Source organism: Protopterus annectens, chromosome 2.part2, assembly GCF_019279795.1.
Source record: "Protopterus annectens isolate FY-2018-M chromosome 2.part2, PAN1.0, whole genome shotgun sequence".
Classification (NCBI taxonomy): domain Eukaryota; kingdom Metazoa; phylum Chordata; order Ceratodontiformes; family Protopteridae; genus Protopterus; species Protopterus annectens.
This window is the reverse complement of record NC_056730.1, coordinates 550,333,352-550,360,942: the sequence shown is the minus strand read 5'-3', so window position 1 is coordinate 550,360,942 and position 27,591 is coordinate 550,333,352. Positions and strand designations below refer to the sequence as shown.

General features: G+C 44.3%; 1 protein-coding gene across 1 annotated transcript in view; it reads left to right on the top strand.

Annotated features, from left to right (window-relative positions):
* The window catches only part of PDCD4 (programmed cell death 4), a 1,035,076-nt gene that overhangs the window by 792,573 nt on the left and 214,912 nt on the right, over positions 1-27,591 (top strand). The window contains exon 8 of the mRNA XM_044064014.1: positions 5,008-5,115. Coding sequence (XP_043919949.1) covers positions 5,008-5,115 — 108 coding nt within the window. The remainder of the gene's footprint in view (positions 1-5,007; positions 5,116-27,591) is intronic.

Genomic DNA, 27,591 nt, shown 5'->3' with positions numbered 1-27,591 from the left:
TTCCCCAACTCATCTGCAGTATTGCATTGTCCATCAGCTAACCAGATTCTCATGTCCTCAGGCAAAGTGGTAGGGGCTTGTTCCCTCACCAAAAGGTCTGCCAGCCCTTCAAAAGTGGTGACCTGACATCCACTCACCCTCCTATGAAAATAAGTGCTTAGTTCAGTAACATATTGCACACTTTCCATCTGCCTTGCGTCTATGCTCACGAAACTTTTTCCTTTAAGCTTCAGGTGTTTACTTAAAACATTCTAGCAAACATTTCTTTACACCATTATAATTTAAACAGTCAGTATCAGACAATTTGTAGATAACAGTTGCAGCTTTACCATGGAGTAAGGGGGGGGGGGTCAGGAACTGTACCCAGAGCCCTTGGTCAACGTTATACTGTTTACATACCCTCTGAAACATATGAATGAAACTATGAAAGTTATCCCCATCTGTAAATTGTGGAAGAAATTTACTGACCTTTGTTGCTTCTGGGATTTGGTTTCTCCCTTCCCCTTTACCTCCATGACTTTGGCAAAGAGTCAGCATATCCTTTTCATGTTGCCTCTGCCTCTCATTTTCCTCAGCCTTTAGACGTTGCAGTTTTTCATTTTCCTCAGCCTTTAGACGTTGCGGTTTCTCATTTTTCTCAGCCTCCAGATGTCTGTCTCTCGCTTCTATTTCCAGACGCTTGCCCTCCAACTCAAGTCTCTTTAACTCCAGACGGATTTTTAAGTCTCCTGTGGCAAGGTTGAGCTGTCCATTTTCTGAGAATTGTACATCTCCAAGGCCAGTCTGATTGTCCTGGTTGCTATTCTGTGATGCAGCAGTGACTAAAGCTGCAATCATGTCTGCCTTAGGTTGGCATGCACCAGTCCTTTAGCCTGGCACATCTCAGCCAATTGGCTCCTTGCAAGCTTCCCATACTCCTTTGCTGATGTGCTTGCCTGCTCTCCCTGACTAACTAAGCTAACAAAAGAAATAAAACAATTGATATGAACTCTGAAGGTTCACTGCGTGGCTGATTGATTGAGAGTACAAACACCTTCAGTGACCACTGTACACAGACTACAGGAATTCAATATCCTCACCACTACAAGCCAATTAATATGTGATGTCGCTATCCCACCACTGCCAAAAAATTAACATGTGACGCCCCTGCACTGGCCTAGTAATCAAGGAGCCTCAATCCTCACTACTAGTACCAGTGAGTGACGTACACATTGGGAGGGTGGCAAGTACACACGCAGTAAAGTACTGTTTTCCCATAAGAGCACACAGAGATCACAGTCAGTCTGGGGCTGGTTTCTCCCTCTTTCTCCAGATTCCCAGTAAGACTTCCCACTGCCACAGCTATAGGGTTGAGATCTCAGCTGAGTGGCCAAGCCAAAACCTCCAGCACCCTCTCTGTCCATTCAATGCTTCGTGTCCCTGCCCAAGTAGCTGACACACACACACTCACTTTGAGATTTGATTTATACACAAACACACACCTGGGAAAGGCTGACACAAGTTTACTAGCTATGCCCCCTTCTGCCTCCAGCCACTACTTATCAACTACTTTTACCAGAGGGTGCCCAATCTTACTGTGTAGTGTTACTGTTAATCCAAACGGTAAGTGTGACCAAGACTTTGAAGGCTATTTAGGAGTGGCTTGTACAGTGTCACCAAATACATATGCAAGTACTCTTAAGAGCGTAAATATCTCTAAACAAACCAGACACAATTAAAAAGTTTAAATGTATTTAATAGTAAATAATAAAAGAACAAGACCGTACTCAACACAGTAACTACCACAGGAAATATTTTTAAAACAACATTGCAGGATAGTCTCAAATGTATACAGAAAATATCTAATCTTTACTATATTCCTATCTACCTCTAAAAGAAATGTTATACCTAAATCTTACCTAAATCATACTTACAGAGCAAGGCAAATGTAGTGCTGATGATGAGTGGATATCTCTAGATCCAACAGAAGATTCAAAATGCACACTGTTCCTGTCTGAGAGAGTTCTTAAATTAATATCACATATTACTGCTGGGTTAGCCTGGATTATGTCACTTTTTGTCACCTGCCTTCAGTTCCCAGGCTAACCAGATACGAACATCTCTGTGTTACAAATACTTATCTCTCAGATGTGCAGATGCTAGGAAGTCACAGAGTAATAAAAACACTTTACACTTTAAACCTAGAAATTATTTCCATTTCAAGACAATAGATAGAAACTTCTAACTCTAGACATCCTGTCTCCTTCACTGAAACTGAGAGATAAACACACAATTGTAAAACACTTTAATTCCAACTTATTTTCTTAGAGTTTTGTAAGTTAACGCTGTATGTTCCAGTTTTATTAAAACATACATTTGCACAGGTATATAGTTTATATAAATTTCTGTTCTTTACCAATAGGGCACAGTGTGGTTACATTCTTGAAGCTCAGTGCATAACATACAGTTCGGCATGCACTTCTGCACCAGTAGTTTAATGTACACATATAGTTCTCTTACATTTGTAAGACAAGCATATGAATCATATTACTATTCACAAATGACGTGATTATATACGAAATTCCAGATAGCTGGACTGGCAGTATTTCCTTGGTGTCACACATGCAAAAAGTCTTACTGCCTCTTCAGAGTAGGTTTGATGACCTGGAACACGGCAGTCCAAAACATGTTGGAGGGTGGATGCCAAGTCTTTCCCTTGGAAGGGAAGGTTCTTTTATGCATGCCCCCTACTTCCTCTGATTCCTGAAATACTTCTCAAAGTGAAGGACAAATCAGAAATATTGCAGGTGACTCCATTTTATATTAGACAGCATTGGTTCCCTCTTTAATTTGGCCAGGGGCAGCTATCAGAAGTCAACGCACAGGATGGATAGACTTGCACAGAACAAAGGCTCTCTAATTCACTCCAATCTACAGATTTCAAGTCTTGACTCTTTTGATGATAGAATTTTTATTCCTTTTAAGAACCACTTTACTGAGGGCATGCTAAAATTTCTACAGGAGGCTAGAAAACCAAATATCAGGAAATCTTACATGTGTAAATGGAAACAATTTTCCTTATGGTGCCACAAAAATTAAGACCCTTATCAACAAGGTATTCGTTATTCTTTTTTATGCGAGTTGCTCAAAGCTGGACTGGCATTCTATTGAAACACCTTTGTCCGCCATCTCTGCCTGCTTTCCTCTGGATCCACTGTTTTTTTTTTTTTCTCATTTTGAGTTCATACCATTTTTGAGAGGCATTCTACACATCAGACCACCAAGGGAAAGACATTCCCTTTCTTGGGATCTGAACTATTTCCCAAAAAAAAAAAACTTACCCCATCTCATTCTGAGCCTGCTGCATTTTTGTCACTAAGTTTGTGCACTCAGAAAGCTGGATTTTTGGTGCTTTTGACTTCAAATAAGAGCTGCAAGAGTTGATGCACATTCCCTCATTCTTCATAAGGATAGGGTTGCTGTTAAAACCAGCTTTTTCTTTATGCCCAAGGTGGTCATTGAGATCTCTCTGAATCATAGAATCATAGGAGGTTACTAGGCTATTGGTCCTGAGGCCCTTATAAGCCTAGCCAAGTGTTTAGCCCATGTTTAAACAAATTGGCACCCAATGTCCCTGTCCAGTAGGGACATGAGTGGAATCCCAGGAGTATATTTTCTGTTTCCCATCCAGTTATCCAGGTTGCGCTTATAAAGGGGTGCTCTGCTTGATGTGAAGAGGGAGTCTATTCCATAGATGAGAGAGTCTCTGGAACACAAATCTGTCCCGCCAACAAGTCCTGTTGATGTCACAGACCAGGTTGAGGCCACACGTGCGGGTTACTCGAGTGGAGCTTGACTTGCGCATCTACCATCAACCTGCTTACCCTTTTTTCCCTTCTCCTCAGAATAAAGGAGAGAGCATCTTTATTTCTTGGACATATGCAGCTGAAATTTTATTTGGATAAAACCAAAACTCTGACAAGCTTTTCTTACCTTTCCAGTATGTGTTCAGGTTCTTCTGTTTCCAAGAAGACAATGTCAAACTGTTTCTAAGGCTATTTCCTTTTGTTTTTCTTGCCATGGCAAATGACTTCAGCCTCCAGTTAAAGCACATTCAGCTAAGGCTGCAGTTTCTTCTGGAAACTTTTTAACCGGTATGGATTCTAGATCCATCTTTGATGCAGCTATTTATTCTTCTGTTCACACTTTCACTAAACATTACAAGTTTGATGTTTTTTCTAGAGCAAGGTTTGCTAGGCGTATCCTTCAGGGTCCTGTAGAACATAACTCTACCCTTCTTTTCTCCCTTTTTTCATGAACAACTTTGGGAATGTCTCAGCCGTAAGACTCCAAAAGGGATCCAAGGATGGACTTGGTACACCTGTGTAAGAATTTACCATAATCTGACTAATCACTGTTGCATTATTACAACCCACCTTCCTGTCCCCCATTTTTTCTGTATTTTTCAGTTTTGGGCTAGGTGGGTTCTATTTTTCCCCCCTCTAATTTCTGCATACGTATACAGTTGCCTCTTTCTTGCTTACTTTGAGATGAGGGCTAGGTGGGTTCTGTTTTTCCCCCCTCTAATTTCTGCATACGTGCACAGTTGCCTCTTTCTTGCTTCCTTTGAAATGAGGTCTTAAGTCGGATGTACATTGCGAGAAGAAAGCACCCAGGCTTTGGTATGTTGGCTGGATATGCTGCTGTCCTTGACAAGATATCCTATCGGTTAGTAATATGGCAACGTTGATCAGTCTTTTATAACAAGTTCTTATACAGCTGCACTTTACACATTGCAGAATGGCAAGTGCACACCTTATCTTTTGCTGAAAAGCAATGCACATTATGTCTGCTGTTAGTGACAACTCTGTCTTAGATGTTCTTTATTTATATATTCCTTTTGTATTTTATTACTGTAGCTTATAAGCAAAATGTTTATTACTATTTTGCACAAAGATGAACCTTTGCAGCTCAAGGACTACAGTTTATAAATTCACTGTTTCTGACTGACTTATTTATTTATTGTAGATGAATCTCTTGTTAAAGGAGTACCTCAGTTCAGGAGATATCTCTGAAGCAGAACATTGCCTTCGTGAATTAGAGGTACCTCACTTCCACCATGAACTAGTATACGAGGTAAGTGTAGTTACACAAGAATGGGCGGGAAAAAATGGGTGGATTAATTGTGTAGAAATAGTTGTCAGATAGAGGCTGCACCTGATTTTGAGCTATTCTGTGACACAGAATGTGAAACATGCAGTATGAAAAAATGCCTTACAAGCCATCTGCATCAGGTGGTTGTTGATTTCCTTTTGTGATATTACTATCTTTGTACTTGCCTCTGAAATCTTGGGAGATGCACATGCCTCCTCCTGTTGCATAACGGATTAAGAGAGCATTCTTTGCCCCTGCGTGACCGTTTTGCTCTCTACTTTTCACACGGTTCAGACAGTAACCTGAATGTGTATTATCCATAAGTTGCCCACGGTTGTTTTTTTAAGTTAAATAGTCTTCAGAGCATTTCTTCTGTCAGCATATCACAAGCCAAAATAGCTTTGCTACCTAGGAGTAGAGTACATCTTGAGGCATTACCACACATGACAGCGTTTCAGTCCAGTCACTTGCAGGTAACAAAAACGTTGTATAGATATTTAGATAGATATGAGTGAGAGAGAGAGAGAGAGAAGCTTTGGACTTTTCATTACTGTGAGGGAAACATTAACTGTTGACTTGGTCATTATGTGAGAGGTTTCATCCAGTGTCAGGTCAGTACCAGAATTGGAGAATGTAAGGGATCCATACTCATGACATCCATCAGTATTTTCTGTGATAGTTTTTCTTCAAGGCACCATAGTATTCGTTTTTAAGTTGCAGACTTTTCTTCAGCTATTGAGTGACCAACATCATATCAATCACAAGTTGAAAAGAATGAGAGGTGCTTCCTGAACTATCTGCATTGTGTCTCTCATATTCAAACCTCCAGAGCATGAACTTGTTGATTAGCTGAAGTGTAGTGATAACATGTTCACCACCACAGCTGCTATATAGGCTTGTTGGACAGACTCTGGGTGAGGGAAGTCTACTCCTTTGCCACTCCCATGGGAGTGAGGGAAAACTAATCAGCTTATGTTAAGTCTTCTGTTAATCCTTTTGTACCTTTGGGGCCCATAAAATATGGCCCAGACATCGGACATATATGCACTGTTTCACATATTGTTGGGACTTGCCCTCACAGCTACCTACTGTTAAAAAGTGTAGACACCCATGTTGGGCCTTGAACAGAATTCTGGTGACCAGGCACCATTTCCAGCATCTGCTTTCCCAAATATTGAGATCCCATCACCGTTTACGTGGCAATCTTTTGTCATTCACTCATTACCTCACACTTGGGAGAAACCAGATTGCCTTTTACTTGAACTGGCGCATGGATGTCCCTGCCCCCTCAGTTCCCTACTGAGAAAGGGTCCAATGATCTTGAAATTTTTTTATCAGAGAAAGGTAATGCTGCCCACTTCCGATGATCCGTACTTTGGAAAGACAGTGGGGCATATGAAGTCCACCATGAACTGGTCTTTTTGCTCCTCTGCCTTCTCTTGAGAGACTGTGAAATTAACTGTGGAAGAAGGGTGAAAAACTTTGTCTTTACCACAATGAAGTCGGTCATTGAAGGATCCCAGTTTTATGACCTGGAAGAATCCAGTTTTATGACCTGGAAGAATCCAGTTTTATGACCTGGAAGAATCCAGATGTCCTTCAAGGATGCATCTGCAGTCCTAACATATGGGTTGTCCTGCCTCAGGCAGCCCTTCGGTCGGCCGGATTCCAAAGTCTGGGTCTGGCCTCGGCTGATGTCGCACTTCACCCGACGTCATAGCTGCTGTCATTTGGGTATAAAGGCATCAGCCGACGCCATTTTCCTCAGTCTTTCTTGCCGCGTGGTGCCCGAAGCAGAAGCTGTTCGCAAGTGCCGGTCGGTCAGAACCAGAGATTACTACTACCGAAGACTTCTAAAAAGCTAAGTACCCCGTTGGGGACTCTTTCTTGCCTCAGCCGATGTCAGAAAAAGTAAATAACTGTTTAACTTGTGGGAAACAAATACCTCATAAGGATTTCCACTCTTACTGCCTTCCTTGCTTAGGCCCAGACCACGACGTAGCAGCTTGTCTAGCCTGTGCTTCCTTCAACCGACGGACACTTAGACATTGGTCGGAGTTTGCAGAGGAGTTTTTCGGCCCCGCTTTTGCTTACAACATGCCGTCGGAGACTCCGACTTCACAATTAGCTAAAAAGCGTAAGGAAAAGGACCGACACTTGCGGTCCGCGGTTTCGGACGAAACCACGGTTAAGCCAACCCCGAGTGTCTCGGTTTCGGCTGAAACAGAGTCCTCGGTTCTTCCTTCGGCCGAAAGCATGCCTCCTACAACCGAGGCCTCACCCAGCATGGCTGAATCTGCTACTGAAATTCCACCTGCTGTTGCAGGTTCTCAGGATTTATCAGATACTATTCCTTTAGACATATCTACTCCTGCACGTGGAGCTGCTAGGCCCCCTGCATCTATGTCTATCAAGGCTTTTTCTAGGGCTTCTAAGGCCTTGCCTGCTAAAACCCCCTCACACAGGCCTACCTCTAGTTCCCAAATGCTCAGCCTGGCAGAGGATCTCATTTCTTTGATCAGGGGATCCCAACCTCACCCTGACAGGGCCTCTCATCCCCCTCCAGAGAAGAGGCCTAGAGCAGAGCCCCTTGAGCCAGTTTCAACAGATTACTCCTCGGATGATTCAGAAAACTCAAATCCTCCAGAAGGCCCTTATTCACCATATGAGGACTCTGACGCAGAAGACTCCATTCCTTCTGCCTCTCCTCCTGAGGAATTTTCTTTTGGGGAAACCTTGCATGCTATGAGAGAACAATTTCAATGACAGGGCCAGGATTTTTCAGATTCAAGGAAAAGGCTAAGGACCTTTTTACATTTACCACAGCATAGGCCTTTAGCCATTCCTCCAGTACTAACCGTTGTGGATGATGCATTTAATGATGCTTGTACTGCCCCCGACTCTCTTCCCCCGGCCCCTGCTAAGCCTGACAGATACTACAGGGTCCCGGACACACACTTTCACTTGTATAAGGCTCCTATTGCAGATCCTGAAACTATTTCACAGGGCCCCAAAGCTGTAGCAGCTGCCTCTGCCAAAAACCCCCTCCCCTCTGAAAGAGAATCTAGAGCATTAGAGAGATGGGGTAAAAAAGTTTATACTGCAACTCTTTCGGCTAGGGCCTTAAACTGTCAATTCCACATGATTCAGTATCAGGAATTTTTGTTAGATCAGTTAAATAAAAACCTGTCCTCTCCTGAACCTATAGACCGTAAGTCTCTTCAGGATTTGGTACATAACACTCAGCAGGTCAGTAATCATTCCTTAAAATGCGGCTATGATGCACTGGAGGCTTCCTTTAGATCAGCTATGACTGGTACAGTGATCAGAAGGCATGCATGGTTAAAAGAGCAATCCTTACCAGACCATGTAAAGTCAAAGCTCCTAGATGCTCCCATGGAGAAACACAGTTTGTTTGGCTCACCTGCACAGCAAGTGTTAAAGAAGGTGGAAGAAAAAGCAAAATCTGTCCAAACAGTCAAGGATTTCTTACAGGTCCAGCCTCCGAGGTTTAGTAGAAATTGGCCTTCGAAGAATTGGTCCTTTCCAGACACCTCCAGAGCACAGAGAGGCAGAAATAGGCGCCCAAGAGGCAGAGGTCAATCCAGAGGTGCCTACAGGGGACGTCAGTGGCAGCCTAACAACCAGAGAAGTACTGCCACAGATCCAGCTACTACCACTTCCACAGGACAGTCTCAGTGACTTGGCTCTGATACCGCCTACCAGGGAACAACTGGAAGCACCCTTAGGCGGAAAGCTAGCCTTATTTTCAGTAAACTGACATTACATTACAGGAGACAAATGGATTTTACAGACAATAGACAAAGGCTACAGGTTTCACTTCCATACTCTACCAAGAAAGAGAGGAATGCCAAACCTACCACCAAACCAAAAAACAAGCGCTCTAGGACAAATCAACCACTTACTAAGGATGAGAGCTATAGAAAAGGTACCGTCTATGGAACAAGGACAAGGATTTTACTCCAGACTTTTCCTGGTACCAAGAAAAGAAAACCAATGGAGACCTATTCTCGACCTGTCCGCTCTGAACACATATCTCATTGTTCCAAAATTCAAAATGCTGACCCTACAGCAACTTCTTCCCATGCTGGGCAAGGAGTCTTGGCTGGTGACTCTAGATCTCAAGGAGGCATACCTGCACGTCCCTATACGACCAAATTGCAGAAGATACCTCAGATTTCTTGCAGGATCAGAGCATTATCAATTCTCAGCATTGCCCTTTGGCTTATCTACTGCATCCAGAGTATTCACGAAATGCCTGGCATCAGTAATTGCTCATTGCAGGCTTCAGGGAATTCAAATTTATCCATACCTGGACGACTGCCTGATACAAGCGGACAACAAGATCAAATTAAGAAAAGATTTGGAAAAGGTTATTCACCTACTGCAAGCCCTGGGATACACAGTCAACATAAAAAAGTCAAGGCTGGTACCATCCCAAAGGATAACATTCTTGGGTGCAGAACTGGACACATCAAATCAAATGGCATTTCTCACAGCAGAAAAGCAAAAGCAACTACCACTCTATTTCATAGCATTAACAACGCAGAACCAGCTTACAGCAAGGAAAGTCCTGCAAGCCCTGGGTTACATGGCATCCTGCATAATATTGATTCCACATGCCAGACTACATATGAGAAAGTTGCAATGGTACCTAAGGAATTTATGGTCTCAGCACAAGCACAGCCTAGAAACCCAAATTCCAATAATTCCATGCCTGAAGCAAGAATTCCTGTGGTGGGCTCAGGCCTGTCAGTTGAACAGAGGACTGCCTTTCCACAGCCCTCACCCAAGCCAGACTATCACCACGGACGCCTCAGACCTCATTTGGGGGGCACACATGGTGGACAAGTGTATACAAGGCCTATGGACACAAGACCAGCTGAACCTACACATAAATCAAAAAGAGATGCTGGCAGTGAAACAGGCAATTCAGACATTCAGACAGTTTGTTCAACAGGGTCATTTGCTGATAAGGACGGACAGCACCACAGTCATGTGGTATATCAACAAACAGGGAGGCACACACTCATATCCTCTATGCCGGATGGCAATGGTCCTGTGGAATGTGGCCCTGAGCCTCAACATTCAGCTCCAGGCCATATTTGTGCCAGGAAAAGAAAATATACTAGCAGACACCTTAAGCAGAACTACCACGGATGCCCACGAATGGATGCTGCATCCAGACATCTTCAAATCCATTACAAAGAAATGGGGGCTACCAGAAATAGACCTGTTCGCATCCCCACACAACCACCAATTGAGGAAATTCTGCACAAGGGCATACCACCCACTTGCTTGGAAGGTGGACTCCCTATCCTTCAGTTGGGAAAACCTGACAGCATATGCATTCCCACCTCTTCCTTTGATGCACAAAGTGCTACTGAAGATCAAAGAAGATCACCCAAGGATCATCCTGATAGCTCCAGACTGGCCGAGGCAGCATTGGTACCCGCTACTGAGGAGTATGTCTCGGGCACACGCAAGGCCTCTACCTCTAGTTCCTTTAATGCTAACACAGAACAACTTCAAGATCCTGCATCCAAACTTGAAAACACTGCAGCTAGCTGCTTGGAATATTACATAAAACAAAATAACCCAGATTTATCTCAGAGGGTTAAAGACATTATCCTGGAGGCACGCAGACCCTCCACAAGGAAAACTTACTCAGCCAAATGGAAAAGATACCTCATTTGGAGTGCAGCAAAAGGAGAAAATGTATCATTAGCAAGCATAGCTAACATCCTGGAATATTTAGCAGAACTTTTCCACAATGGCCTGTCTTACTCCTCCATTAAGATTCATGCATCAGCAATTTCAGCAGAATACAACATGGATCCTCCAGTCTTCTCTCATCCTCTACTCAGGCAGTTTCTGAGAGGAATTAAAAATGTAAAGCCACCAAGGAAGCCACCTTTACCTACATGGGACATGAACTTTGTGCTAGAAAAGTTAACACTTCCCCCTTTTGAACCAGCAGCAACAGCAGAATTACAGTTCTTATCTTGGAAAACTGCTTTCCTGTTTGCAATCACTTCAGCAAGAAGGGTTTCTGAATTACAGGCATTAATGGCAGTACAGCCCTTCCTTATCTTCCATCAGGATAGTGTGTCCTTGAGAACTAACCCTACTTTTATGCCAAAGGTGGTCTCCAGGGTATCATTGAACCAAGCAATCCACCTACCAACATTCTTCCCCAACCCACAGAACGGGGGAAAGACTACTACATACCTTGGATGTGCACAGGCAATTGCGCTACTACCTGGACAGAACCAAGAACAATAGAAAAACTGACCAGCTTCTGGTAGCATATGCAACAGGAATGGAAGGAAAAGCAATTTCAAAACAGACAATCTCAAAATGGATAGGAAATTGCATTAGATTTTGTTACTCTTTTCATGGAAAGACAACTCCAGAAAACATCAGACCTCACTCCACAAGGGCTACAGCCACTACTACAGCTTTCTTACGAGGAGTGGCTACCAAAGACATTTTAGAGGCTGCTACTTGGAGCTCCGTGCATATATTTGCCAAGCATTATAATCTACCTTTATACTCCAGATCCCGAGCAGGTTTTGCCACTGCTGTTTTGCAAGGGATCTTAACTACACCATAATCTTCTTAGTGCCTCCTCCCGTTTGGCTATGGTATTCTACCCATATGTTAGGACTGCAGATGCATCCTTGAAGGACATAGTACAGTTTTGTACCTACCATAAATGTAGATGTCCGAGAGGTATGCATCTGCAGTCAGGATTACCCACCCTCCTTCCCCTCTGTGGTACTCCTAGGGTATTTGCCCATCTTGTAGCTAGCTGGGGGAATCTATTATGGTGTATTTGTTTGTATATATGTATATACATGTTTATTTTTGTTTGCTCTCTACTGTTTGGAATCATTTACATTTATCCAAATTTAGCCTTCCTAGAGGGCACCTGGCATCTGGGGCAAGAAACACTGAGGAAAATGGCGTTGGCTGATGCCTTTATACCCAATTGACAGCAGCTATGACGTCGGGTGAAGTGCGACATCAGCCAAGGCCAGACCCAGACTTTGGAATCCGGCCGACCGAAGGGCTGCCTGAGGCAGGACAACCCATATGTTAGGACTGCAGATGCATACCTCTCGGACATCTACATTTATGGTAGGTACAAAACTGTACTTTTTATGACCTGGAAGAACCCAGTTTTATGACCTGGAAGAACCCAGTTTTATGACCTGGAAGAACCCAGTTTTATGACCTGGAAGAACCCAGTTTTATGACCTGGAAGAATCCAGTTTTATGACCTGGAAGAATCCAGTTTTATGACCTGGAAGAATCCAGTTTTATGACCTGGAAGAATCCAGTTTTATGACCTGGAAGAATCCAGTTTTATGACCTGGAAGAATCCAGTTTTATGACCTGGAAGAATCCAGTTTTATGACCTGGAAGAATCCAGTTTTATGACCTGGAAGAATCCAGTTTTATGACCTGGAAGAATCCAGTTTTATGACCTGGAAGAATCCAGTTTTACGACCTGGAAGAATCCAGTTTTATGACCTGGAAGAATCCAGTTTTAGCTCACTTGAGAAGAAAAATGCACCATATAATTACCTGAAAAAATGGAAACTGTAGCCAAGCATCTTGTGACAGGGTCTATATTACATTCTTAAATGCCGACAATGTCGAATCTGACATTGTTGATAAAATAGCGAAACTGCAGAACATCGAAGTAAATGGAAATCTCCATAAGGGGAGATTTCCATTCACTTCAATGTAGTGCGGTCTCGGAGTTGGTATATTTAAGTAGCGGGGGAGGGGGGTGCAGGAGGGGGCTTGCCCCCCTGCCTGCACCATTTAGTTTTTTTTGTTGTTGTTTTTTTTTTTCTGAACATTCGATGTTTTAACAGCTTGATTACTAAAAGTCGACCTTTAGTGATTAAAACTGTTCTAATATAGACCCTCCTGTGACATGTTCCTGTTTGGTCTCTTCAGTCTGTCTTGGGTACCAGGGTCACAACATCTGTCCACCTTGCTGTTTGATATAGATGCAACTCTTATTTATTTTTTTAAATAGTTTTATTTAACATTAACATGTTAAACGTGTAATGGACATCAAATGAGTTGTAAACATATAAAATTACATTGCTTCATTTTTTTCCTTGTATTCTTGTAGTCCTTGCACAGAACTGTTAAAGTCCATTTTTCTTTCATATAGTTCATGTGCTTCAAGTTTTCTGTTTTATTTTGCGTCTCTTCATATTCATCTGTGGATCATGGACTTCTCAACTACTAAAATTTCTACGTATTCATTCATTACCTTCTCTTTATGGCAGAGGTTGCCATTTCTTGATGTATGACTTTCTTGATTTAGCTTTCAACCTCTTATGTTCACCTTCTGCTATTTCATCCGTTACTGTTGCAGTTTCTCTGCAACTCTGCTATATTTTTGGCTACTGCCACTTGTTTTTGCTGCAGTGACAAGTAAATCTAAGTAATGATTTTCTATATCTTTGCTCATTTGAATTCTCCTTATAACTTACCATTGACATGCTCCGTTGTTTTATGCATCAATATTTGGTTCAGCATTTCTTGAAAGGCTTTCTCAAAAACATCTGCTTGTCCTGGGTGTAATCCAAAAGTATTTTGCAAGTTCCTAATTTCTCCCTCCATGCTCCTTCGTGGACTACTCACTTGTGGGAATATCTTGTGCAGCATACTAGATGCAGAGAAATAACATTGCAGACATTCTCATGCAAAAATCCTAAATATTTTAGATTTTGATATATTTTGGCACTAGGCAAACCTCATGCCATTGTACCCAACTTATGTTAGCTGTAATGTTGTTCTTCCAATCTACTCATCTTCTCTGAATTTTCTTTTTCACTTGTAAAATTTTAAGGTGTTGTTGTTGCTGTTTTACATTTAGCTCCATCTGTTGTATGCTGTGTCTGGAAATTTACCAGATTTGTTTGTTCTCTCCCTTATTGCCCTAATCTGTAATAACTGTGTCTGGAAGCCCTGGTATCTCATCATATCTTTTGGCAGTATGCCAAGTTTCTCTGTCTTTTCCCCATGTAGTTAGTTTTTCTTCATGATCTAACTGTTCCACGTGTCTTGGTTCTCAGTTTCTTCTCCTCTCCACTTAGTATTTTTGTCTGTAAACCTTACTGTAAGATTGTCCACCTGCATTCTTTTGGTTCCGTTTCCTTTTGTGTCTGCTTTACTGCATCAGTTATTGGATTCATTGCAGTCTTGCCCTCCTTTTTTTGTAGTGGGATCATAAAGTTTGTAATTTTGCCTCTTGTGAAATTCTACGGTGTGATGGTAGCATTTATTTCCATCTTGTCTTGTATTTGTCACCCTGAATCAAGTACAAGTGTCGTAACTGTGTTGCTTTTTAAATAGATGTCCTTCTGTTCTCATGTTGTAGTATTCCAAAACCATGGGTTTCTTCGCTTGCTACCCGAACATCTGGCCAGTGTGCAAAAGCTTCTTGTCACTGCAGGGGTACGTCTGACGGCCGTAAAAATTACATCTGCACGTACCAGACCTTGGGAACTTCTCTGCCACCAGTCGAACAACCGTAGGTGCGGTCATCAGACTCCCCATAACGATGCCCATGAGCTTTCCCTTTTTTTTTGTAGGGCCTATACACAACCGTAAGTCCTGCTCCATCCGCCATGCTTTCATTCCAAAAACCTTGCACAGCCATCTGCACACATTGAACATTTACCTGGAAAAATCAGCTCCTTAAGTGCTTGGCTTTAGCTGTGGAGAGGCATCCAGTCAGCCCATCGAGCCACCAAAGAAAAAGGCCAAAGTTGCTAGGCCTGAATCTATTGCTGCACCTCCTCTACACAATGTCCCTCCTGTGGCCAACGTTAGCCTGGAGGAACGATCGGTCGGGTCTGATATGGGTACAGCAGGTACCGTTTGGGAAGCCGCAGAACCCAGAGCGGAAGGCACATCCTCGGAGGTAACTCAGATGTCTATCGACGGTGAGGGGGAACCTTGGCCTGCACTGGCTGCCCAGACGGATCCCTCCACTACTACACATGTTACTGAACCTAGGCCTACCTTGGCCCCGACTCCCGCTAGACCTTCCTTTAGAAGAAAGCAGAAAACAAAGCATATTTCTTCAACTTCTGAGAACCAGCCAGACTGGCAGGATTTTTCTCAGAGCCTTTGCACTGCTTTTATGGCTCTGAGGCCTGCTACTCCCTCACCCTCCCCAGTGGCTCCTCCTGTGAAGCCCTAGGCCTCAAGCCTTAGATACTTCTGAAGCAGAAGTGGAGGACTCCTCTGATTCTTCTTCTGCAGAGGGCTCTCTATCATATGTCTCTCAGTTACCATCTCCCCTTGGTTATGCCTACCCAGAGGAAGATTCTTTAGAAACTAATTCTCCAGGTGAGGATCTCACCTTTGGGGAGACCCATTTCCAAAGTGAGGGTGTATTTCAAGTGGGACGAGACTGAGATGACAGAAATTCATAATAGGCACTAAGAAACGTTTACAGATCGACACCACTGCTCCTTCAGCTGTACCCCCAGTCTTGCCAGCTTTTCTGGATGCATTCAGTACAGCATCTGTTAATCCTGACTCTCAGTTCCCCGACTCTCAAAGGCCTGACAGATTTTACAAGGTCCCCTGAGAAGGCCAAATTCCTTGTTATGTGGCCTGCAGTGGACCATGGCACTATATCATTTTCAGCTGATAAGGCCTCAAACCTGCTTCTATCCACCTTAGTTCTCCCCACAGACAAAGACACCAAGGCCATGGAGCACCTTGGAAAAAGGTTTATACCTCAGCTACCTTGGCATTCAGGGCAGTAAGCTGTCAAACTCATATGTCTAAATATGCCCCAGCCCTTTTAGAACAAGCCACTAAAATTCTGAATGAGATCCCTGACTCTCCTTCCAAGGCACAGGTATCCAGCCTTGTATCCCTGTCTTCTCGGTCACTAGGCATTCCATTAGGTGCCGCTATGATGCAGCTGAAGCTTCTGCCAGATCTGCTGCATCTACTGCTGTCCTGAGAAGATATTCCTGGCTAATGTTATAACCCTTACCTAATGATATTAGGGGAAAACTATTGGACGCACCTCTGGATAACTCTGCCCTCTTTGGAACAAAGACGGCAGAGATGTTCAAAACTCTGCAACAGAAGGGGAAGGAGTTATAGGACTTGCAGCACCTGTTTGTTTCTCTTATCCCCAAATTCCACAGGAATTACCCCTCAAAAACTCAGTTCATAAGGAAACACTGTGCTTCCCCCTCCTTCTTCCAGGGGAAGAAAGTGTCACAGTAAGCAACAAACCCCATCCAAGCCTGCTCAGACTATGGCCCAGAAGCCTCAGTTTCAGGACAGGGCAAGTAGTCTGTGACTACCTACCATTACTGAAAAGCCGTCTGGACTCCGTACCCCTACCCTAAGGCTCTCTCACTTGTCTCCCTGTTTGGAAAATCATTACCACAGACAGGTGGGTCTTATCCATAATAGAGAAGGGTTATTTCATGACCTGGATCACAACACCTTCCTTGAGGGGCATTCCACAGCCCCCCAAAGAACAGCTCCCCCTTTTTCAATCCGTTAGACAGCCTTATTGCCCAAGGAACAATTTATCCCTATGACAGAAAAAGGAAAGGGTTTCTATTCCAGACTCTTCCTAGTCCCAAGAAAAGATGGTTCCTGGAGACCAATCCTAGGTCTTTCCCACCTCAGTCTCTTCTGCAAGTACCCACCTTTTGTATGCCCACTCTGCAGACCCTCATCCCCTTGATTTCTCCTCAGGAATTCTTGGCCACCATGGACATCAAGGATGCCTATCTGCAGATTCCCATAAGGCCCAAGTACAGGAGATACCTATGCTTCTCTGTGTGCTCCACACATTTTCAGTTCTCTGCCTTGCCCTTTGGACTTTCTACAGCACCAAGGGTATTTACCAAGTGCTTGGCACCAGTGGTGGCCTTCTGCAGGACTCAAGGGATTCAAATATTCCCTTACCTAGACAACCTTCTGATCTAGACAGATCACACAGAATCCCTTCATTGCCATCTACAAACAGTAATTTCACTCCTGCAAGCACTGGATTTCAAGATAAAGTATCCCAAGTCCAACATGAACCCCTCTCAGGACCAAATATTCTTGGGGTGCAGGATAAGGGTGGATGTTATGATGGCATTTCTGCCACCTCAAAAGGTGGAAAACCTAAGGCAGTACCTGCTTACTATCCTTCAAGTCGCAGCCTTGACTGCTAGGCAGTACCTCAGACTCCTGGGTCATATGGCATCAGCCATTCCCATGTTGCCACTGGCAAGGCTCCACGTGAGAATGTTACAGTGTTGCTCAAAGTCTGTATGGACACAGCACTCTCATCCTCTCCCCTTCCTACCTTGCCTCAGGAAAGAGATTCAGTGGCTGAATCAAGTGAACTGCAACCCAGGACTCCCGTTACAGGCTTCCTTGCCAGTACAAGAGATGTACATGGATGCCTATGATTTGAGATGGGAGCAGCCATGGGTTCCCTAAGAGTCCAGGGCACTTGCCCGGACTCCATCAGACAGGAGCATATAAATATCAGAGAGATGAGAGCAATTCTTCTGGTCCAGAAGGCCTTCCAACATACGCTGAAGCAGGGCCCACTAAAATTGTTCATAGACAGCACTACAGTTCTGTGGTTTGTGAACAAGCGGGGGGACAAAATCCTGTTTGCTTTGCAGACTAGCTCTCCAGATGTGGGAGTTTGCCATAGAAGAGGGAGTCACTTTATAGGCAGTGTATATCCCTTCAGAGCAGAATACCCATGCAGACACCTTGAGCAGGTCCATGTCACAGTCCTATGAATGGATACTCCACAGGAATGTGTTCCTGGACATAGTCCACAAATGGGGTACACCTCAGATAGATATTTGCCTCTCCTATGAGCAAACAACTTCCATACTTTTGCACCAGGCTACCCAGTTCTCTGTCAAGGGCAACGGACGCCTTCTTAATCTGTTGGAAGGGGGTGTTTCTGTATCCACCCCCCCCACACACACACTTCTTCAGAATGTCCTACTGAAATTCCAGCAGAAAAAAAATCAAAAATCTTGTTGGTGACTCCCTTTTGGCCAAGACAGCATTGGTTCCCCCCTTTCTGTATTTAGCCAGGGGCAGTCACCACAGGTTACCTTGGAGTGGACCTGCTCACACAGGACAAGGGATCCCTAAGCCATACCCACCTACAATCTCTGAACCTTACCCTGTGGGTGATGGAACTCTGATCCCTTACAGACACCTTTACAATGAGGATGGGCTCACAGTCCTGCAGGATGCCAGGAAACCTAACACTAGGAGATCTTGCAAGTCTAAATGGAAAAGATTCTCCATATGGTGTCTACAAAGGCAGTTAGACCCTTTTGAGGGTGAAGTCCCCTTTGTACTGTCATACCTGTATGAGGGAGTGCTGGATCTCATGTCCTCCAGGAAACCCGTCCCACCACCATGGGACCTGAATTATGTTTTGTAGAAGCTCACGGTGACCCCCTTTGAACCAGCTTGTAATGTCTCTCTAAAACACTGCACTTTGAAAACGGTTCTCCTAGTAGTCTTGACATCAGCTAGAAGAGTGTCAGAATTACTGGCCCTCATGACTATTCCCCCTTTTCTCACCTTCCGCAAGGACATGGTAACCCTTGGGACCAACCCTTCCTTCATGCCCAAGGTGGGTCAATGAGTTATCCTTAAACCAAGCTATTCACCTTCCCACCTTCTTTGTCCATCCCCAGAATGACAGTGAGAGAGTCTTACATTCCCTTGATATGCATAGGCAGCTTAGGTCTTACCTTGACAAGACTAGGTCTATCAGAAAAATGGACCAATTGTTTGTCTCCTTTCATCCCAGGGCTCTGGGGAAAGCGGTGACAAAGCAAGACCATTTCTGCCTGAATTTCCAGGGCAATTTTCTTCTGCTGTGCATACCATGGGAAGTCCTTAGGGTCTAAGATTAAAGCACACTCCACTAGAGCTGTGGCTTCATCTGGAGCTTTCTTTAAAGGATTAAATACTGCCACCATTTTAGAGGCACCTACATGGACCTCTGCCCACACCTTTACCAAACATTATAAATTGGATCACATTTCCAAATCCAGGGTGGGATTTGCCAGGGCAATCCTTCATGGATTCACAGAAAATAGTTCCAAGCCTCCACCCTCTTCTTCCCTTTGAGCTTTGGCACTTGCCCAAAGGTTTGGAATACTGCAACATGAGAATAGAAGGATATAGAATAGTTGTGTAAAATATCACCCTAACCATAGATGACCTTCTCTTCCATATTGCAGTATTCCTTCCCCTTTCTTCCACTAAATTGCCCTTTCTTGGATGGCACTGGACTTGTACAGTTATCCTGGGGCTGGGGTCCAACTGGGGCCCTCAGGTTTGGTACATGCAGATGTCATTTTTATGGCCCACGTTCCCTTAGCCAGCATCAGACCTTCTAAGTACCCTGCAGTGACTAGAAGCTTTTGTATACTGGCCAGACGTTCGGGTAGCAAGAGAGGAAACCCAAGGGTTTGGAGTACTGCAACATGGAAGAGAAGGACACTTTATGGTTATGGTAAGATTTTGCATAACTATTCTTTCTGTAGGTTTAACACTCCCAGCTGTCCAACTCAGCTGACATTGTGTACTTTTTCCCTTGTTATTCTAGCATGCTTCTTAATCCCATGTGAACTCTTGAGTTGGCATCTTCATTGTCAACATTAATTTGCATTCTGATGGAGTCAAAGCCTGCCCTGCATAAAGTGTCAACAGAGCTATAAACATTTTCACTTTTTGTAATTATTAAAGAATGTTCAATGTTATTAGTTTCCATATGTTTATTACCTTCTGTTTTACCTCTTCCCATGTTTCCTTCATTGCTGCTGATAGCTGTCCCACCAGCCACACTCCCAGATGCACTTTTTTTGTATGCCAACGTAGTATGGATATCCTTTTCGCTTCCTTAATTCTGTACCCTGAAAAGACCTAGAAAGTTTGCAGTAATGTAAATAGAGTAGGCACATCCTGTCCTGAATTACTAAAATAAATTCTACATTATCTGCAAATAATACAATTTGTGGGCTATTTCCTGACCAGTCATACCTTCTAATTGTTGAATGCAACGCTAGTGTTTCTACGGATATGAAGTGGGAACAGTGAGCTTCCTCATCTTGTTTCCCTAGGCAAGCATACGGTTCCTCCCTTTTGTTTTTATACTAGCTGATGAGACGTTATTTGCAGCTAGAGTTAATTTTATTCATTTATCTGTGAACCTGTATCGATGCATCTCTACCTCAGATATTCCCAACTGGCCTGATGTCTTTTGTCTGTCAAGGCTGGTAGTTACTGATGGTTTTCCCCTTTTCTTCAGCATGTTGCTGTATTAAAATATTTTTAAAGATGTTCTCTTTCCAACTCTTCTAAATCCACATTGTCAAGGTCTGTTTGGCTCTAATATTTTTACAATTTATGTTGCTAATTTCCCTGTAATTAATTTATATTCATGGTTCAGGACTGATCTCTCTCTTTCTGAGTGAGGTGCCATTTACACCAAAAGATGGGAAGGCTCCCACTTGCACCTTCCTCAAATGAATAAAATTTACCAAAGCTTTACTTATGGTCTTGTTGATAAAAATCTGAGATGAATGGTCTGAAAGCATTAATACCATTAGTTTGAAGTCTTTTAACTGTAGCATGTTCTTGTGTAGCACACTCTCTCATCTGGACCAATGTCCATATTTGTATCTTTTCAAGACACAAGTGGAAGTAGTTCCCCCAAGGAAAGGGGGGATCTCCAATGGTAGATGCTACTTTTGTGGCACAGGAGGCCAGCAAAACCAAGGCTCCAGAGAAACTTTCTTTGGCAGACCCTTCCAGCGCTTCTGAACAGAGGCCCAATTGCCCTCCACTGGAGGCAGTTGGGGGTTGACTGTCCCTGCACCTGAGAGCCTGGCTAGAAATAACATCAGACACCTGGGTGCAAAGGATGATTTTCAGAGGTAATATTGCACTGTTTTCCCTTCCTCCTCCCCATTGCAGGAAAATCTCTGATGTTCCACCCAGTCAGAGGGAACAAGCAGTTATTCAGGTACAAAAGCTGCTAAAAAAGCGAGTCATCCAAGAGGACCCACCAGACCAGAGAGAATCTGGAACTTACTCAGATTCTTTTTAGTGCCAAAGAAAACTGGGGACTGGAGACCAATCTTGGAGCTCAGCAACTTGAACAAGTCCGTTTGTTGCAACAAGTTCCCAATGGTCAAGGTTCAGTGAATTCTTCCGTTTTAGGAAAAGGATGATTGGATGTGCTCAATATAGACCTTCAGAATGCATATTATGACAAAGATGAGCAGTTCAGATTACTGCCCTTTGGTCTCACCACAGCCCCCAGGGTGTTGTATCAAGTGCATGGCAGTAGTAGCAGCAGCTCACTTGACTGCATGGGCACCGGGAGTTTCCGTATCTAGATGACTGGCTCATTTCCGCCTTGACCAGGCCATCAGCTATTGGAACCGAGAGACTACGTTCTCCAGATGTGTTCACCGATAGGATTTCTCATAGTTTATGGAGATCTCTATCTAGAGCCCACTCAGTTTAAACTTTTTCGCAGCAGTTGTCAACACAAAAAAATAGCCTCACTCCACCCTTCAAGAGGGGAAACAGATAGCAAGTCACGAAAATAATCTGCAGCTACAAGATCTCATCACGACTGGTTCTTTAGACTCTAGGGTCCATGATGGCAGCAATAATGGCAGTCCCCCTGGCCAGAATTCACATAAGAATTCTGCAGTGGCTGCTGTCAGCACAGTGGTTGAACCTTCAACCAATGTCAGCTGAGGGTAAGGATCACCAATATATGCAAAAAAGATCTCAGATGCTGGATTCAATCAGATCAAATTCTACAGGGCCGTATGTTTATTCTCTCCCAGCCCACGGCCATGATGATCACGAACATTTCCCAGCTGGGGGGGGGGGGTGTTCTTTTCTGGGGAAACTGTCCAAGGCACTTGATCCCCTGCAGAGCTCCGCTTGCATGTCATGCCCTAGAGATGAGAGCAGTGCTGTTATACTTGCAGGCTTTCCAGGATGCTCTCCCCTTGGGGATGATTGCACTTCAAGCAGACATGTCAGTAGTGTAGTACATCATCAAACAAGGGGGAACCACATCCTACCCCTTGTGTCAAGAAGCTGTCAGAGTGTGGAAGTGGGTGATCTCATCCGACCACTTTCTCATAGCAACGCGTATTCTGGGGAAGTCGACAGCAGACAAATTAAGCAGGTGTATTCTTTTACCTCACGAATGGTCCCTCAGTCAAAATGTGACTGAAAGGGTATTCGATTAATGGAGTCAGCCTTGCTCCATTCTTTTTGTCTCTCCTGTAAACAAGTGCAGCAGCTACTTCACCCTGATACCCCAACATAGGGAGTCAACCAGGAGATGCTGTTATTCACAGTTATCCCTCTGGTCGTCTTTATTCCTTCCCCTGACTCCATTAATCCTGAAATTTCTACAGAAAGCAGCCAGGTTAGAGCGCAGTGTAATCCTTATTGCACTGTATTGGCCTCAACATATTTGGTTCCTCTACCTTTGGCCTCACTCTCTTAACCAACGGTGGATTATGGATCTAACTCCAGACCTTGTGTCTTACACGACAGGTATGATTCACCCAAGTATACCCAATCTCAGGCTGACTGCCTGGTTTCTCCAATTTCATTAATAGTCAGACAATCTTTGCTGTCCTCTCCAGTCCAACACATACTACTGTCTTCTCATAAGCCATCTTACACGTAAGCTATACTCCAGTAGATGGAAACAAAATTCATTCAATGGGCACTGCAAAATAACATTGATCCCTTTTCGGCCCCTGATCATGATCTTGATTTTTAGCCTAACTTTTCAAAGAAGGGTGAGCTGCTTTCACAGTCAAAGCCAATTAGCAGCAATGTCCAATTTTCAAATTGGTTTCCAAGGCTCTTCAGTTCATAGGTAGGTACTAGGCTATTGGCCTTAGGGCCTATATAAACCTCCACCCAAGAAAGTTGTTTTCCTGCGCCCCTGTCTAGCGGAGCCACAGAAGTGATCCCCGGGGTGAATTTCCTATTTCCCATCCAGTTGTCGAGATTTTTCTTAGAGGGCTAATGAGCTTTGCTTGACATGAATGGGTAATCTGTTCCAGAGCATGGGGAAGTCTCTGGGACAGGAATCTATCCCTCCAGCTTGTTCTGTTTATTGTGGCAAGGTTTAGGTCCTTGGAACGTGTGGCTCGGAGGGATTGGGGTTTCTTTAAGTGAAGCATGTACAACAGATTTGGGTTTGACATGACTTTGTATGTTAGGCAGAGGTCACCTCTGAGTAGACGATAAGTGACGGAGTAGAGCTGGAGTTTTTTGAGACTGTCTGTGTATGGCATCTCTTTGAGGCCGGTAATCCTCTTAGTGAGATATTTCTGTGGCCTTTCTAGTTGTTGTAGATGTCTTGCGAGGTACATGCCAAACAGGGTGTTGTACTCTAAATGGGTCTGATGAGGGATGAGTAGAGAAGAACAATGACCTCTTTTTTTGTGGAGGTGAACCCCTTTGTGATGAGTTGTGCCACATAGAAGGATTTCCTGTCTATTGTGGCAATGTGATTATCAAAGGAGAGATTACTGTCCACCTGTGTCCCAAGGTCTCTCATACTTTTGGTGTTTAGTAGGCTACCGCCTATGTGGTAGTTCATGGGTACAGTGTTTTTCCCAAAGGGGATGACAATACACTTCTTTTCATTGAGCTTGAGGCCATGACTTTGACACCAAGCATCAGTCTCAGTGAGGCCCCTTTGTAGAATGTCCACCTCATTAGTCGATTCTATTATGGCACCTAGTTTGCAGTCGTCTGCGAACTTTGTTAGCCAAAGACCTGCTGTATTAGCCTGGACTTCTGAGAAGTAGATGCCAAACAGGAGAGGACCCAGGACTGAGCCCTGTGGTACTCCACTTGTCACTGGTCTGAAGTTGGATTTGAAGTCAGCTGCTGTCACTGTGTGGGTTCTGTCAGTGAGCCAGTTGGCCACCCATCTTGTGACACAGGGATTTCTGCCCAGTCTAGTGAGTTTATCTTTAATTCGAGAGTGGGGGATGGTGTCGAAAGCCTTGGTGAGGTCAAGATAGGCTGTGTGCACCACCTTACCCTCGTCCATGGCTCTGCTGACTGCTTCAAGGAAGTCAGGTTTAGGAGACCTGACCTACCTTTTACAAACCCAAACTGAGTGAGGTCCAGAGTTTGGAGGTTACCTATGTCCTTGTTTATAAGCTCCAAGATGATACGCTTCATGGCCTTGCAGACCAGGCTCATCAGGCTAATGGGACAGTAGTTTCTGGGGTCCTTAGTGACGCCCTCTTTGTGGAGTGGGATAACCATCGCTGTGCACCATTCAGTAGGCACAAAGTCTGAAGTGAGGCTATGATTGAACATGGTAATTAGGTGGGGTGCCAGTTCATTCTGCATTTCATGCAGAATGCAGCCTGGGATGTTGTCCGGTCCCATGGATGCTGTGTTCTTAGCTTTGGAGAGTGTGGCCTTTACTTGTGCAGCCATGATTACAGGGGCTTTGCATTCTTCCGGTATAGTGATGGACCCTTTGGGGGTGAGAGGGGGGTGAAGTTTGCACTGGACCTATCTGCCAGGAATCTAGTGCCATTGTGCTGTAGCTCAGAGCAGATCTGAGTGTCGCCATTGAGATTCTTGGCATAGCTGTAGAATGCTTTGTGGTTGTCTCTGTCAGTGGCTATTTTATTTTCGTAACTAGCTTTGGAGGATTTTATGAGGGAATCTCAGCTTCTTACTGAGACTGACCAGGGAGTTCCTGCAATTGGGGGATTTTACTCTTTTTTGCAACAGCTTCTTCCTTCTGTTGTAGAGTTTATTTATGGCAAGGGACCACCAGATTGGCTTCTTTTTTGGAAGATAGCGTCTTGGTTCTGTTGGGGATGGCACGATCCATGCACTCGTGTATGTGCTTATACAGTGCATTTGTATAGGATTCAGCAGTTATACCTCTATTTTCCATCTGTATGGGTGTCCTGAAGCTTGCCACTTCTGTCTTAAGAAGCTTGAAGTTGGCTTTGGAGAAGATGTCCTTCAAGAATGCAACTGCAGTCATAACATGTGGGTTGTCCTGCCTCAGGCAGCCCTCGGTCGGCCGGATTCCAAAGTCTGGGTCCGACGTCGGCTGATGTCGCATTTCTCTCCGACGTCAGAGCGGCTGGAGTACATAAGCATCAGCCGACGCCATTTTCTTCAGTCTTTCTTGCCGCGCGGTGCCCGAAGCAGAAGCAGTTCGCAAGTGCCGGTTGGTCAGCTCCTGTATTCTACGATACCGAAGTCATCAAAAAAGCTAAGTACCCCATTGGGGACCTTTTCTTGCCTCAGCCGATGTCAGAAATTACTGAAAAAGTTAACAATTGTTTTTTTTTTTGTGGTAAACAAATACCACATAAGGATTTCCACTCTTACTGCCTCCCTTGCCTGAGCCCAGACCACGATGTCTCGGCCTGTGTAGCCTGTGCTCGCGTCAACAAGCGCACTCTCAGGCGCCGGGCGGAGTTCGCTGAAGATTTTTTCGGCGATAAATTTGCTTACACCATGCCGTCGGATCTTCCGACATCGCAAACTCCCAAAAAGCGAAAAGACCGGGACCGACATCCTCGGCCCGCGTCTACCACCGACTCCACGCCAAAATTTAGCGCGAGTGCTCCAGTTCCCTCTGAGACGGTCTCTCCACCGCTCCGAACCGAAGACACCGCATTACCGACGCCTCCGATTCCAGACATTACTCCACCAGTTATAGATTTTCCTCCGGATACCGAAACCGAGGAAATGCCCGAGACCATTGCGGTAGACAAGGTCACTCCTGCACGTGGAGCTGCCAGGCCTCCTATGGCCATGTCTATTAAGGCCTACACTAGGGCTAAGGCAGCCATCAAAACAAAGCATATTACTTCTAAATCCTTACCTCAGCCGACTCCGGAGACACAAATTATGTCCATGGCTGCTGATTTAATTAACATGATTAGAGGTTCACAGGCCCATCCTGAGAGAGCATCCCAGCCTCCTCCTGATAAAAGGCCCCAGGTTGAACCCTCTGATCATACTCCTTCAGATGAAGACTCTGAGGGCTCTGTCCACTCTGATAGCCAGGAAGAGCTCTTCCAGACCTATGAGGACTCGGATGCAGAAGATTCCATCCCTTCGGCCTCCCCTCCTGAGGATATTTCTTTTGGGGAAGTTCTGCACACCAAGAGGGAACATTTCAAGTGGCAAGGTCAGGAATATTCTGATTCTAGGAAACGCCTTAGGACTTTCCTTAAGAAGCCTCAGCACAGGCCCTTAGCTATTCCTCCTGTACTTGATGTTCTGGATGATTTGTATTCTGACTCTAGTGCTACCCCTGATTCTCTTCCTCCTGCTCCAGCCAAGCCAGACAGGTATTACAGGGTCCCAGAAACTCATTCCCATTTATTCAGGGCCCATACTGCTGATTTGGAAACTATTTCACAGGGGCCTAAAGGAGTTTCAGCCTCCACCTCAAAAAATCCTTTGCCCTCCAACAGGGAAGCGAGGTCATTAGAGAGATGGGGCAAAAAGGTTTACACATCCACTACCTTATCTATGAGAGCTTTAAATTGCCTTTTTCATATGTTACAATATCAGGATTATCTCTTAGAAGATTTACAAAAAACATTAGCTTCTCCAGATCCTTTAGACAGGAAGACTTTGCAGGAAGCTGTACATAACACTCAGCAAGTAAGCAATCACTTTCTGCAGTGTGGATATGATGCACTGGAAGCTTCATGTAGGGCAGCTATGACAGGGGCAGTGATTCGTAGACATGCTTGGTTAAAAGATCAACCTTTACCAGATCATGTAAAAGCAAAACTTCTGGATGCACCTTTGGAAAAGAACAAGCTTTTTGGTGCAAATGCTAAGGATGTGTTAAAGACCATCGAAGAAAAAGCAAAATCAGTTCAGACTGTGAAAGATTTCCTCCAGGTTCAACCCCCCAGATTCAGTAGGAATTGGCCTTCAAAAAACTGGTCCTTTCCTAATCCAGAAAAGTTTCAAAGGGGTAAGAACAGACGTGGCCCCCTTACAGGAGACGACAATGGCAGCCAGGAAACCAAAGAAGTGACGCAGGGGTTTCACCTGCCCAGCAACCACAAACTCAATGACTTTCCTCTACTACCGCCTACCAGGGAACAACTAGAAGCTCCCTTGGGCGGGAAATTATCTCTGTTTGCAGAAAACTGGCACAGACTGACAAAGGACAAATGGATTTTGGACATTATAGACCGAGGGTACAGGTTTCATTTTCATACCTTACCAAGAAAACAAGGCATGCCAAACCTACCACAAAATCAGAGGGCAGAGGCTATCAAGCAAATCACTCTGCTGACTCGAATG